This window comes from Mixophyes fleayi, chromosome 4 (assembly GCF_038048845.1).
Source record: "Mixophyes fleayi isolate aMixFle1 chromosome 4, aMixFle1.hap1, whole genome shotgun sequence".
In the NCBI taxonomy this organism is placed as follows: Eukaryota; Metazoa; Chordata; class Amphibia; order Anura; family Limnodynastidae; genus Mixophyes; species Mixophyes fleayi.
In genome coordinates, this window is record NC_134405.1 from 96,659,939 (window position 1) to 96,675,379 (window position 15,441).

At 39.5% G+C, this 15,441-nt stretch overlaps 2 protein-coding genes across 5 annotated transcripts in view; both read left to right on the forward strand.

Annotated features, from left to right (window-relative positions):
• Window positions 1–14,537, forward strand: part of LOC142151784 (cell surface hyaluronidase CEMIP2-like) — a 60,638-nt gene extending 46,101 nt beyond the window's left edge. For all 3 annotated transcript variants that reach the window (XM_075207791.1, XM_075207790.1, XM_075207792.1), the window contains 7 exons: window positions 1,757–1,965; window positions 8,983–9,165; window positions 10,783–11,005; window positions 11,469–11,570; window positions 12,337–12,497; window positions 12,588–12,697; window positions 14,139–14,537. In XM_075207791.1, coding sequence (XP_075063892.1) covers window positions 1,757–1,965; window positions 8,983–9,165; window positions 10,783–11,005; window positions 11,469–11,570; window positions 12,337–12,497; window positions 12,588–12,697; window positions 14,139–14,287 — 1,137 coding nt within the window. In that variant the 3' untranslated portion in view covers window positions 14,288–14,537. The remainder of the gene's footprint in view (window positions 1–1,756; window positions 1,966–8,982; window positions 9,166–10,782; window positions 11,006–11,468; window positions 11,571–12,336; window positions 12,498–12,587; window positions 12,698–14,138) is intronic.
• The window catches only part of CEMIP (cell migration inducing hyaluronidase 1), a 101,425-nt gene that overhangs the window by 24,693 nt on the left and 61,291 nt on the right, over window positions 1–15,441 (forward strand). The gene's annotated exons all lie outside the window — the stretch shown is intronic.

Sequence of the window (15,441 nt, forward strand, 5' to 3'; positions counted from 1 at the left end):
CTTTAGTAACCAAGCATTCACTGGTAGAGTTTGGGTGTATCGCCCTGGCAAATAGCCTTTTAAATTTTAACTATTCCCTTAATTAATCACCTTTTAGAGACACTTTTTAATGTTTGGCTTATGTTACTGTAGTATTGGGTCTAATTTTGAGAAAGGTTTCACAGGGTTAAAAACAATTGCCCAAAATACATTTGCAGGTCGGGTTTTATTGCTAGTTCTTGATAAAGAGATCTAGGGGTAAATTTACTAAAGCTAAAACAACAAAATCAGATTCCAACTAACATTAAACTACTACAGGTTAGAAAATGTTAGCTACAATCTGATTGGTTGCTATGGGCAACACCTCCACTTTTGTTTTTTTAGAAGCTTTAGTAAATCTACCCCCTAGTGCTATGGAAAATAAAGTAGGAACTTAAATGACTTCTCCATCCTCCCGATGTAAAACCTGATTACTGTATTGAGTAGCAAATGGGCTCTTGGGCTATCAGTGGCTTCTATGCAATATTCCTCTGAGACAACTCTCCCTATAGCGTACACTTCAAATCTCCCGACACACACGAACATTATACAGGGTGAATGGTAAAAGAAATTCAGCAGGCCGCTTGGGGGCACCTGAAAGGTACATTGTGTTTTTATTAACATTAGCACCTGGAGAGCCACAGGCTAACTAACCATGGAAATATAGTAAACACTCAAAAAAGAAAATGTGAATTTATTATCCCACACTGCATTCAGTGACAACGTGAATACTGTACAATTTAAGTATTATTCAAAGACTCAAGACCATGAATAATGTAGAATGTTTTCTTATCATTACGTGTAATAATAATATGGACAGATGACTTTAATTTGTTGGTCTGTACATGCCGTCTTGCAACTTTTACTAAATATATCACTTTACATTTCTAGCTTCTTTCCGTGCCTTTCATCCAGACATTTATAAAATCATGCACATTTGTTTCTTTTCTTAGCTCATGGACACACTATAAAGCTGCTTTCTGAGCACAAGTGGGTATCTAATGTGTGTGAGACCACATTAGGGTGCGTTGTAAACTATGTCATTTCAGTATATAAACACGTGGTTGAAAAGCACAAAAAGGAGCCAGAAAAATGACACAATGGGCTAGATTTACTAAACTGCGGGTTTGAAAAAATGGGGATGTTGCCTATAGCAACCAATCAGATTCTAGCTTTCATTTATTTAGTACTTTCTACAAAATGACAGCTAGAATCTGTTGCTATAGGCAACATCCCCACTTTTTCAAACCCGCAGCTTAGTAAATCTAGCCCAATGTGTTTAGTAAAAGTTGCAGTAGAGCTTAAACAAAACCAAAAAAGTTATCCAAAGGTGGTAAGCAGCTTTCATGCTATTGTGTAACTTGCTAAGCATCATATAAAACTGCTATTGTTTCCAAAATAAATTATAAGTGTGTGTTCAGTATAATGTCCTTTTGTAGAAGTTTTTTGTTTTACATATCGTCCTGGTTGACGATTCCTAATTTGTCTTCCTGGATGTTTCATATCAAGTGACAACAATAACTGTGAAATAGAATTTTTCTTTCTGTACTGTAAACACATTCTTCAGCTTGTACTTGCTCCGTGCCTGTTCCCAATGAAACTACTTTTTGTAATAGTGTTTCATTATTTCGGTTGGCCCTGGCTCAGGCCAAAATATCAGAGGTAAATATTTATAGAACCCTCATGTTTAAGGTCACGTGACTTACCTACCTATTATTGCTGCCATCTCTCTCTACAGCTGTACATCCAGGCCAGGCGCCCTGAAAACCTCACTATATTGGTGGCCAGGGCAGCATATCCCTCCAATCCTTTGAGACTTGTTGGTGTGAATAAGGGGGCACCGTATCAGCAGTACCAGCCAGTGGTGATGTTAGAGCAACCCTATACTATCCGATGGGAGGGCCAATCCCCAAGAGAAGTCATCCTATACCCAATCAACTTCAACAGGTAACAAACATATATTATAACTCAGCTCCTAGGGAAAAATATGCATATAGTGCTCTGATAAAGTATGGCAGCTTTTTGAATCCGTGGCACAGCCACTGAGGTTTAAGAGCAGGACATAGGCTTGTGCTGACACAGAACAGGTCTGCAGGTGGATGTTATGTGTTAGTATAAGCCTAGAATGTTGGTATTATAAATCAGTTACAAATGTAGACTATAGAAAAAGAAATGACTCATCTAGGCTTATAGGTGTGTGCTGATGTTCCTTGGTACATTTCTGGGTGCGACACAGCTGTAAACATCAAAGGTAATAGGATGTACTCAGGGCATCTGGGAAGGTTCTGTACCCTTTATTTATTAAGTAACATCAGCATAAGATACCATAGATGGGGCAGTACCCACTTTGTCATGTTATATGCCCCAGGCTTTTCATTTCTCAGGGTCTCATTTATGAAGTGCAGAATTTGCTGAGCCACATCATAAGATCCTGTTTGGTGGTACCGCGTACCTTGATTCATGACAGTCCGCCAAGCTTTCTGCCAAAGAACAAGGTTTGCAGAGCTTTTGTGGAAGAGTAGAATTATGTACTGGCTGATGTGAGGAGTTGGGCAGAATGAGTGCGCTCCTCACCAAGTACAGAGTAGGCTCACCAGTACTGTTACAGAACAATACAATATTATTTCTACGTCTATAGCGAACACCATTGTGCAAAATAGCAGTCCCTATAGACTTCTGCTTTAGAGTTCGAAAATAAAGGCAAAGCATCAGATATCTCCTATATCTGCTGCGATGCCCTATTAATAAATTTCAACTTGACTTAAAGATGTGGCTGCCATTTTCGGGGGATTTTAGTGTAAAAAACAGATTTATAAATAGGCATCTTTGTTTTACATTGAGCAAAGTGAGATAATTATTGGCTTTTTCACCAAAGTGTAAATGGAATATGCAGATTGCGTCCCATTAAAATTACGATGAAACCTGATCTTCACCTCCTCAGAGCTAACGCAAAATTCAAGTGGTTTTATTTGAAGGGTGAAAGCAAAGCAAAGAACATTCCTAAAAATCTCCCCTCACCACACCTTTATCTCATGTCACCAACCTCGTTTTGCAAAATGAAATAATTTTTTTTGCACTGCTCCGTAAAACTAGGGGTACCAGTGCGCCTGCTCTCTATATAGCGAGGCTTTCTTCCCATCAGCCACTGCAAAATTCTGCTCCTCAAGTAAACACTGCCTTATTGCACCTGCCCAATGGAATTGTACTGTGCACCCAGAGAGGATGTTGTGCTTTCCTCTTTGTGCGTATAGCCAGTATTATTTAGTCAGCGGTTGGTTTCCTGTGAAGTGTTGACTAGTGATGATGCTGAATCCCTACTTCATCACTGTCTCAATACCATTCTACATAAACACTTGTTCTGTGTGCCATGAAATCTGCTTTTACAGGTGAGAAAAGTTCTCTGGATTGCTATAAACAGTAAGTGTTAAGTCATTACTGGTGCCTGGAGCACAGCATGCTGCTGTCTTGCTGGATTCCCTAGCAGCATATGTGTGGGTCTAGCAGTATGCGACTGTCACTTGTGGCAGGATGAGTGATTTAGACGCAACATGTCCCTGTTTTGCCTTCAACAATTAATTAGTTGCATTCTGAGGGTTTCAATCAGGGTTGTCAGCGAGGCCGAGCTTCTAACTAGCTTCCAGGCAATGACTCTTTGTTCTCTGTCAATGCTGATAACTGCCAGAACTCCCCACTGTAGCGCAGCTCATAAGAGTCTGCTGTGGTTGCCAACACTTTTCACAAAGCAAACTCATTTTCAAACAGAAGCATATGGCAGCTCCTCCGCAGCAGCTTGGTCACAGATGCAGGCATATTGGTGTCAGCGTGGATACATAGGACTGGCCATGTATGAGCATCATAGCTAGGTCTCTGGAGCAGATGAAGTTTTGTGGTGTATGCAGGCCCTTGCATTCAGGGCTGAGGACGTGTAGAAGAACCCTGGCAATGTTCACTGGAGGGATTTACACTCTGTCTGCAAGTGCTCTGTAATATCAGTGTTGCTGTTTATTTGTGTTCAGAAACCTCAAATCTTGGCAGGTCTCTGCTTCTACTGGGTTTTACTGAAGCAAAGTCTTCCCAGCTAAATGGTGTCAACTGTTTCAAATGGAAACCTGATAGATTCTTTATGTGTTTTGTATTCTGGTGATATTAACCTGTATCTTGCCACTTTCTTTCTTCTTGGTCCACTAGGATGGATGGGTAGGTAGGTAAGTACAGGGAGGTATGGGATCAATGACCCAGAAACCAGGGGCGCTCAAAGTTTCTAGGGAGAGACACTCACCACTTCAGTGCCATAGCTAGGGCTGTGCGAGAGGGGCAACCGCCCAGGACACAATGCTGAGGGAGGGGGGGGCACATTTTATGATTGATGTAGTTTAATTTGGTTACAACTGAAGACTAGGGGGATGGAAGTGTTCCTTCTTGCCCAAGGCGCTAAAATTTTAAGTTACTTCTCTGCACCCCTCCCTTCACTTACCTTACCGTGTCAGCTGGCCATCCCTTCTGGTCATCTGCAGCTTGCTCACACCATAAGACTTCCATTCTCCTATCAGCAGAATTTCATTTTGGAGCCCTAGAACAACAGCTTCAAATGCTTTGCAGTGTTAGGGTGTGTTCCGGGGCATCACAAAGCTGGGAGCTGACACTGCTGTCCTCCAGTTACCCATCTATATATAATATATTCATTTCTGAGTAGTGATAAATAGTGGAGGAGATTTACAAAGCGATGACTACAGCCAGAGATGAAGCATGTACCAGGTGATCTGAGCTTTAAGAGTAGATGTAACAGAGGACAGTATCATTTGATTTCTGTTGGACTGAGGCTAAAAGAGCCTATAAACTTGATCATATACACATTGTTTATATAGGATTATCCTTAGATTCTCATATGTAGGTGTCTCTTGCCTTGTCTCGTTCTGACACTACACTTTCCACATGAACATTTTCAAACTAAGGGCTTAAAAATTGTTATACTTGTCATAAATGAAAGGCAATGGGAACAACCCCATGTGTACATTATATAAAGCATTAACAAGTGATGTGATGGTGAAAGTAGATATATCAGGTCAGCTTGATACAAGAACTAACTAATAAAAGACTAGACCAGGTCCAGGTGCACTACAGTGTGAAGCCACAGAGAAGCCAGTTGTCACGTCTGTATTAGACGATTGGCCCAATATTGCCGAATGTGTGGCCTCATAAGTAACCTGAAGCTCAAGAATAATCTGATCATATTTAATAAAATGTTGCTGTAATATGTGGTGAGAGAATCACTGCCATTGGTGAGGTCATCTTCCAACCACTGTAATAAGTGACGTACAGACCCAATGTGATTGCAATGATCAGATTGTAACATGATTAGGGTTAACTAGCCGGATCATGTAGTAATATAATTCATAAGAACACAATTAATGAGTCTCTCTCAAGCTTAGCCTAATTTGTCATCACATATATTGTACAGTGCTATACAAATATAAGCGCTTCACCAATATGATATAATAAGTAAAGGTTTACCATGTACGGACAAAGCTCTTAGGGCTAGATTTTCTAAAGTGCGGGTTTGAAGAAGTGGAGATGTTGCCTATAGCAACCAATCAGATTCTAGCTTTCATTTTGTAGAATGCACTAAATAAATGACAGCTAGAATATGATTGGTTGCTATAGGCAACATCTCCACTTCTTCAAACCCGCAGTTTAGAAAATATATCCCTTAGTGTTTTCTGTTTATTTGAAGTCTTATGTAAAAGTAAAATTCTCAATACTTCCCTGTCTCAGCTTATGGCACAATGTCTATGGGCTGTTCAACCAGTGGGGGGGGGGGGGGGGAGTGTGAATTCAAATGAAATCCATGTTTTTCAGTGTAGTAATGGAATGCACGATGTGGCCTGTAAATGCACAGTTTCCATAGCAATTCAATGCCCCAGACCTTTAATATGAACGTCTGGATGCTTCCACTTTATATAATTCCTGTTCAGTCTGAGTAGCCAGGCAGTAGACACACATACTACCAATAAGGTAAATAATGTATTGAGCCCCAGGAGTTTTATTATTACAATCAGCACCTGTTACTTGAATGGAACCATAACACGTATGATAGTGAGTAGCTTTCTTCTTGTCAGCAGACAATGTTACATGACTAGAGGTAATTTAGTAGCATAGGGACATATTTGTATAGTGAGTAACCCACAGAATCAGACAGACTCAGGCTTCCCTTAGTTCAGGTATTGCTGTTGATATGGTTTTCTTTGCTGCACATGTTAAATATCCCCCATTGTAGTATATTAATTATTCAAAGTTCTGTAAATACTTTTTTAGAGTTTTGATTTTTGAGCTTTAAGCACATAAGAAACTTCACTTTCAGCACTCCCTCTCAAATACTCAGGGCTCTTCAGAAATTCTTTTTAGAGTGAGTGGATAGACATTGCATACTTCAAGTACACTAAGGTCTTAAGGCTAAGGTTTAATTGAGTACAGACATAAACAAGAACACAAGATAAAAAAAGTCAATATTTACAAATGAGCCCAAACCATAATTCCCTTAGTAGAATGTATCAGTCCCATGAGATGGAGCGAGGGATGATATATTCAGTGGGAGAAGAATTGTAGATTGCCTGTCCTAAAAAATAGGCATGTTGTTCCATCTTTGCCAAATAATAAATGATTCAGCTTTGAGAAAAGAATGTCAGAGACGGTCAGTTGAGTTTATCTTGCAGTCCTGTTTCCAATCAGTTATAATGAGTATATTGCGATTATTGTTGATTCCCAGAAAGTGATAAAATATCTCATTTCCTTTAGGAGAAGGAGCCTGCATGGGCATGATTATTTACTGCATTTCTCAATTAATGGCCTCTGTCAACCTATTTGGGGATAAGCCTCGAGGGCCAGTCCAGGGGGTACCCTAGGATTACAGTCAGCTAGGCACAAGAGGAAAGGGGATCCTGTTCATGTGGCTTACGGAACTGCAGACACAGAGAGGAGATTATGTTAATGGCACCTCCTGAGACTGTTTAACACATATACCTTTTCAATTTTGCAACAATAAATCCCTACTTAACAGAAATACATATTAATAATTACAAACTGGCTAGAGAGTGGTGGAACATGTAAGGCCTGGCCACTTTTCAGCAAAGGAATGTCTTCCAGATTTAGGAATTTTCTTGGCTGTGCTTGGAGCTGATTGTTATCCTGGGTTGCTCCCGGGGCTCAGACTACTGCAGTAATATAGCTCCAAGCAGCTCTCTTTGGGAAATGGCCTAAATGTTAAATTCTCAAGTGTACTTAGCTGTCACTTTAATATATGTTCATTTTCAATGTGGAAACATTTTTCCTGCAGTGCACCAAAATGGCAGAGCACTATATACCCGCTAGATAATACATACAAGACTGGCATTGGTTAATCCGCCATGTATAATCTGTCTCCCAGAAATCACAAAACCTGCATACACCATTGTCATTCCTTCTGACATTTCCAATGGCAATATGGAAACCTAAAATATATACTTTTTTTTGCATTTGTTGAAACACTAGTACATGGCAGTTTTTCATATACAATTTCACATAAAACACTGGTTTTATATACATAGATTCATCAACAAGTAATGCAAACAAAAGAATATATAATGTTCGCTATTATTAATCTACTAGTTCAGTAAAAGTATTTGGCACCCAACAGAGCAAGTTTATATCTAGTATATCGGACCCAAATGGGAGTAATTTTGGAATGAAGAGGGTATGGGTGTGGTGGGAGTCAGGAGATGGACAGTTTTGAGGTTTGTATTGTTAGTGTAAAATAGTGACATAACTAAAAAGGCCTTAGCATATTTCACAATTTGGTCTTGGCGTTAAAACTACCATTGTTCTGGACAGTTTATTAATGCCTGATGATCCTCTGATACACTCACAAATGCATTATCCACTTATGAGTTTATATATTGTTATTGATTCACCCCAAGTGTATTAATATCAGGGGCAGGCTGGGCTAGAGGGCAGGGGGGCCAGTTCCATGATGTTCCTAATAGGCTGCTGAGTCAAGTCTTGCCCCCTGTGCTAAAATTTCCCAGTCCTCCCCTGATTAATATACACCCCTACCTTCAGATTACAAATATCTTGCTATACACATCAAGAACAATTTTAAAGTCCATTGGAGTAGACAGTAAACTCTTTATTCCAAGGGCACTATGTGTTGTTAAGATAATTCAGTACTTGTTAATTATATGGGCACCACTTGATTCCTCCTACTCATCATTCCAAGAAGGATTTGCTTATCTTGAGCACAGGGAGCTTGCACTGATGAATCACATAACTCCAAAAGCCCCACCACTGCCTGTCTCCAGGGATGGAAGGAAAAACAAGGCAGGGCTTGGCTTAGTTGCTGTGTCTAATAATCAGCATTGGTGGCAGAGAGGGCTGACCACATGGACGGTGAGCAAAGCCAGGACCAAGTGGCATAGAGATGGCGGGAACATCGGTGATAACCATAATGACAGGTGGATGGAGTCTGCGGTGCCTGTATAATTGACAAATATTGATAACTTGTTTGTATGGGGAAGATCTGGGGCCTTGCTAAACAGGCCCCGGGATACAAATATTGTTATTATACTCCATCTCTGCAGAATAAGTATACTTGCTACAGCAACAGTTTTGATTGACACAGGATATGTGGGAAATCGCATGATATGTGTGCATTGGGAGATCGCACAACCAGTCACTTGACACCAATTAGTTCAATAATTTGTTAATGGTATCTTATCAATTCTCTACCCAACACTGCACAAGATGTCACAGCAGTTTCTGCCTCTCACAAGACAGACAGATTGTTGCTACTAAAAGTGGCAAAGCACATTCCCTCTGTTTCCTTAGAACTCGTATACCTTCCACCCTTTCTAATATTCTATCCTTTAAAACATTTTGTATATTTTGATGGTACCTATTACTACAAAACCAGGCCTTTACCTTTGTCTCTAACAGGGGAGATTGGCTGCAAATCGCTCTGTGTTACCCCCAAAGTGCGGTATTTCAAGTCACAGCGGATGTTTACGAGCGTCATACTGGAAAGGTCCACAGTGTCCGCCATTATTCCATGACCCCATCTATCCATCAGGCTCTGAATAAATCAGGAGTTCGACTTTATCACTTCAGCAAGGAGTCTGGGTAAGTATTCTGTTGGTCCTGCTGTTTGGGGTCGTACGATATATGTTTCATATTATTTACTGAAATTCATCAAAATTACAATTTATAATGACTGTTTATAGTACTGTGCACGCATTCATGATTACCTATTATAAGTTGATACTAAACTGAGACCTTTATTTAATGCTTACAGTTTCTATCTGCACGCTACACTTTGCTGGAACATGCTATTCTCAGAGTATGCTCCCTGGAGGGAAGATATTATCATGCATCCCTAAAACACTCAGATGAAGGTCACAGTACAGTTTAAATGTCGCACCTGCACTACCATGTCAGTACAATGGGCAGCAGCCTGTGTGCTTGTCTGTACAACAATGCTCATGTCTCATGTGTGGCAGCTACTTACCTCCTGCTACGCAGGCACAATATTTCTAATAACTTGATTTATTTTATGAAGTAGAACAGGAATGTGCCTGATTATTATCGCAGGGGAATTCATGACTTGTCATGTTTTTGAGAAGCAGATTTAAGAAAGGAATCAAAATCACCCATAGTTAAAGTACTGTAATTCCTAATAATATAGCTAAACCTCTACTCTGATCACTAGCTGCTCCAAACAATGATGTCTGAGTGTACCCATAAAGGGGTTGATGCAGAGTGAATACTGCGCCAGTTTGCAAAGCTTGACATTGCTCTGCTCATGCCCAGAGAAGCAGTGGCACGTATATGTGCCTATGCAGATGCGCTTGATTCTAGCACTTACATCTGGTTGTGAAGGCAGGATGGGGGAGGGAAGGGGCGTTGTAACATAGGCAGAGTACAGTAATAATATGTACATTTACAAACATGCACACTAGAACATAAAAGCATATATGCAGCTGTCCAAGCAATATTATTTGCTGGCAGTCCTTGGCAGGTGCAAATAGCGAATGATGACGGTCACCAGCAATAGTGGGCCGCTTGTGATTGATTGTTTGCGAATGCTCCACTGATGCTGATAGGTGCTTTGCTGCACGTACATATATTATGCTTTTCAGCATTTTTTCCACTTAAGACAGGGAGTTGTTTCTTTTGTACTGCAGAGGTTTTTGTTTGTTTTATTGTTGCCTAATACTGAAAAACTATTGTGCAAACAAAACAAATGCTTATAAACATGGGCATAAGTCCAAGAAGTAGGCAAGTACGTTATTTAGTGACATAGCATGGCAAAATTGGGGAGGGGTGTGACATGGTACAAAGATGGTATGGGCTTAAAGTTTACTCAGGGGGGAAAAAGTCCCAGCTACACCTCTGGAGGCAGCCAATTGTAGGCCAAACTACCATTCATGAGATTGCAGCCTTATTGATTCATTATGAATTAGTGGTCTCACTTAGGCTTGTAGACCATACCCGTATCTGACATTGCTTATAACAGCATTTTCCTTATGTATAAGGGGTTAAGGAACCACTTAACATCTAAAAATGAAGTTCTTACAATGACAAATTCCAGCCCATGCTTACTAAATACTGTAATCCATATTAAGAGGATCAATATACTGATTTTAGAGGTAAAATCGGGTCAAAAGTGTATTTATATTAATTTAAGGGTAGCGTGTGCTAGATGTATTTAGTAATTTGCCGCTGTTTCTCTTTTATCAGATATCTCTTCCTTCATCTTCAAGCCCATGAAGCTCGAAAAGGACATAGCTATTGTTCCCAGCATGGCTGTGAGCGGATTAAGATCACAGCCCACTTTCATCCGTATGATTCCAATAAGTGCATACCTAAACCTTTCCCTGACGGAGCCAGTATCGTCCAACATTCAAAACTGACCGTGTCCCAACGAATTGCCTTGCCCTGTACCCAGTGTGGGGCCCCACAGGTACAAAGATAAAAGAACATAGAGATGTAACGCTACTCATACTGCAGAAAATACATCTGCACTAGGGGCAGATACTAAAGGGGGGTCTTTTTCTTCAACTGCATTTCTAATACTCGTACTATAGTAGCTGGACTCCCGCAACATTGATTTTTACAGCCAACAACAGTCATTCAGGTGAATGTGTCCTTGCACTAGGGCATCTAAGATACACTGTTGTTGCAATAATGAGGTGAACTCTATACACCATGAAGAAGGCACAGAAATAGTGAGGTTTGTAATAAACCGCAGTGCTTTGTGTCAGCTGACCGTCAAGGCGGGAAGGTCGGAGCAGTCACATGACACAGCTCTGTGGTATTTTTCTAATAACCCTTTTATTGAAATAGTTTAGCATATACTAATGTTTTCCTTCTGTCAAATTATTCTAGACATTTATGTAATGCTTATCATGTTAATGCCTTTGCAGGTCGCTATAAGTAGTGTCCCATCAGTCAAATACACGAAGATACAGGTGCATTCTGTTCGAAGGGAGGATGTTTTAACTGGAATGAAATCTGCCTTCATCAAGGTAATAACCAAGGGCGTAACTACCAGGGGGGCCCACCTTCCCTGTCAAAGCCCCATATGTATACGTCAGATGTTTATCATTAGCTAGTATAGTATAAATACAAATATATAAATACAAGCAGAAATATTACTTTTACAGTAATTTTCATCTTGCCCTTAGATAGTCCACAACTCACTAAAAAACACATGAGCACGGGACTCCAGAGATATACATCTGTGTATATATATATATATATATATATATATATATATATATATATATATATATATCATCATCATCATCATCATCATCGCCATTTATTTATATAGCGCCACTAATTCCGCAGCGCTGTACAGAGAACTCATGTCAGTCCCTGCCCCATTGGAGCTTACAGTCTAAATTTCCTAACATACACATTCAGACAGAGAGACTAGGATCAATTTGTTAGCAGCCACTTAACCTACTAGTATGTTTTTGTTGTGTGGGAGGAAACCGGAGTACCCGGAGGAACCCCACGCAAACACGGGGAGAACATACAAACTCCTCCCAGATAAGGCCATGTTCTATATACACTATGTGTGTGTATATATATATATATATATATATATATATATATATATATATATATATACATTGTGACCCTTCCCCTCAATCACTCATTTGTCCTCTTTTTCCTACTTTTTCATTGGAACTTTATTCTGAAGTCATAAACAGTGAAAACCAACCATAACCATAAAAACCGTCAGTCTCGATTCTCCGTACTGTATAGATTTCTTTCTTTGTGTAGGTTGATGAGGAAGCTTTCATGTTCAAGAGGAGAGGCCTTTTCTTCTTGGTGCTGGATGCATGTTCAGGAACAGTAGTAAGCAAGAGACATTTTGAAATGATCAATGATTTAAGCACAACAAAAGCAATGTCCAGTTACATTCAAACATCAATGAAACAGAGGTATGTACAGAGCACAAATCACATCCATAATCCTTTATTCAGCATCAGATTTGGTTGCGCCCAAAGTCAACTTATTTTTTTATGTCCTAGGTCTGTGGTTCTTATTTGCTCTAGAGATATTCTGGAAACTGCTCCCATTTCTGAAATGTCTATTTTCATCAAACTGGGATCAGCAAAACCTATAGAGCTTCATAAAAAAGGTAATGACCTGAAGTAAGCTGCAGAATGAGGACTAACATACGTAAGCTGAAGAATGAGGACTAACATACATAAGCTGCAGAATGAGGACTAACATACATAAGCTGCAGAATGAGGAATAACAAACGTAAGTTGCAGAATGAGGACTAACATATGTAAGCTACAGAATAACATACGTAAACTACACAATAAGGACTAACAAACATAAGGTGCATAATGAGTACTAACATACGTAAGCTACAGAATGAGGACTAACATATGTAAGCTACACAATGAGGACTAACATATGTTAGCTGCAGAATGAGGATTAACAAACATAAGTTGCAGAATGAGGACTAACATACGTAAGCTACAGAATAACATACGTAAGATACACAATGAGGAATAACATACGTAAGCTACAGAATGAGGACTAACATATGTAAGCTACACAATGAGGACTAACATATGTTAGCTGCAGAATGAGGACTAACATACGTAAGCTACAGAATAACATACGTAAGCTACACAATGAGGATTAACAAACATAAGGTGCAGAATGAGGACTAACATACGTAAGCTACAGAATAACATACGTAACATACACAGTGAGGAATAACATACAAAAGCTACAGAATGAGGACTAACATATGTAAGCTATACAATGAGGACTAACATATGTAAGCTGCAGAATAAGGACTAACATACATAAGCTGCAAAATAAGGACTTACATGTGTTAGCTGCAGAATGAGGACTAGAATTGAAAAGATGCATTTAGCATTGGACACTGTAGGCTTGTACCTAGGGGGCACATTAGCTAAGAGGCAACTCTATCCTGGTACAGCACATATCTCAGCCTTTTTTTAATATGCACTTGACAGAGCACCTTTTTGCTATCATTCTTCATTTCCTATGAGTCACCCTCCCAAGGTCTACTCTAATGAGCATTCGTGGTGGCCATAGCATACACAATGAAGTCTGATATAGGGCTTCACTGCGCATACAACGATCCCACAGAGCGTGGGTCTGTTCTTATAACGGGCATGACCTTGATAGGAAGTGGACAGTCATCGAAGGGCATACCCCTATATTTTGATATGGGGCCCAAAGATGCCATGTGCCGCCCCTGGAAACAAAGTTAATACATCCAGCTTGTTTTTCTTGTAGCTGCAAAGAAATGAATGAATGAGTATTATGAGCTTGAGAGTTTATCTGAGGAGAGAGTGGACTTTATTCTGCTTTCGGTAAGACATGCAATGGTATGGAATATTTTGTGAAAAAGAGGTATGGCTGGCTATGGATGGAGTTAGTGCACTAAAGGTTGTGCGTCTACAGTCTCCAATTATGTAAATCCAGCCCTGTGGACCTTTGATCAGAAAAGGAGTGGTAGACACAACTAGTTATGCAGATAGGAAAAATTATTGTAACAGGAATCTGTTTTATCACCTTTCATTTTCTTACAGGTAGTTTTGCCATGGTGGGTTATAAAGGACTATCCACCCCATCCTGGATTAAAATCATTAATAACAGTGCAGAGAAAAGATCTTCATCTATGCACCTTTACCTGCCACTGATGCTGACTGAATACAGATGTCCAACTCCAAAACCTTAGGAATGAAAAGACTGCTTACCTGGTGTCCTATCTATTTTCCTTTCCCATGTGGTCAGCACAGACCGCAACAGATCCTCTCACTTCCTCTCTTAACTGACAGTGATATCTGTTCTCCTTACAGCTCTATTCTTGTTAGCCGAGCCATGAAATGTGATGAGCCATAGACCAGACATAATCCCTTTTTTATATTGTCATGTTTGTTTATATATATTGTCTAATTAATAAATGTTTTCTCTTTCTGTAAATTGAATGCATCTGACGTCAGTGGTATTGTTGTATTAATCCAGAGCCAAGTCTGAATCCTGCACCTGCTTTTGGTAAATGGTTAGATCTGCCACTAGTTGTTTAACATACATCAGAGGATAAACAAGTTCAACTGTTGTTTGGTACAATATGTTTGTTTTACAGGAAACACTGTGCTTTTATTAGCATGCTATGCATTGTGGTTGTGAGATTGTAATGGTAGGTTCTTCACTGGTAATCTATATATTCTCTGTGTGATGACATATTGTAGAGTTATGTTAGTATGCTGATATGACTCATTTTGAATATTGAATATTGTTTTTGTTTTTTTTTAAAGTTTAAATTAAGAATAGTTATGCAAACAATTCTCATGTACTTTTTCTACAGCGTGGTTATTAAAGGTTGCTCCTGATCACTCGTTCCTGGATGATCACCTTGGAAGTCACCTTTAATAAGAGATGTGTGAATCTCATTCCATTTGCGGGACGAGTCACAATGTTATGTCAACAGTTTTTTTTATCACTGTTCAAACAAAATAAGTAATTCCAAAAGACATTTGAAGGGTATAAAAATTCAAAAACTACATTGTAAAATGCAACTTGCTCTTCTCTTCCTTTAATGTTACACCATCTCCATTTACATGCAGTCCCCGCGTCCAGCATCTTCTGATAAAGCCAGACCTGACCATTTGGCTATTCCACCTGATTAGTGTTGTTCTTATCTCCAGCACGTTTCTGGCTGAGAGTTTATCATTTCTTTACTGTATATTTGAGTAAGGTATTTGGTGTGTAAATTCTCCTGCATTCTTCTATAGGATTAGCTGACACTGAGCTGTTTTCTACATGTTCATGCAGATTTGGCCAAATCTGACAACAAGTCAGCGTTACATGTGTTCAATATCATATTTCATC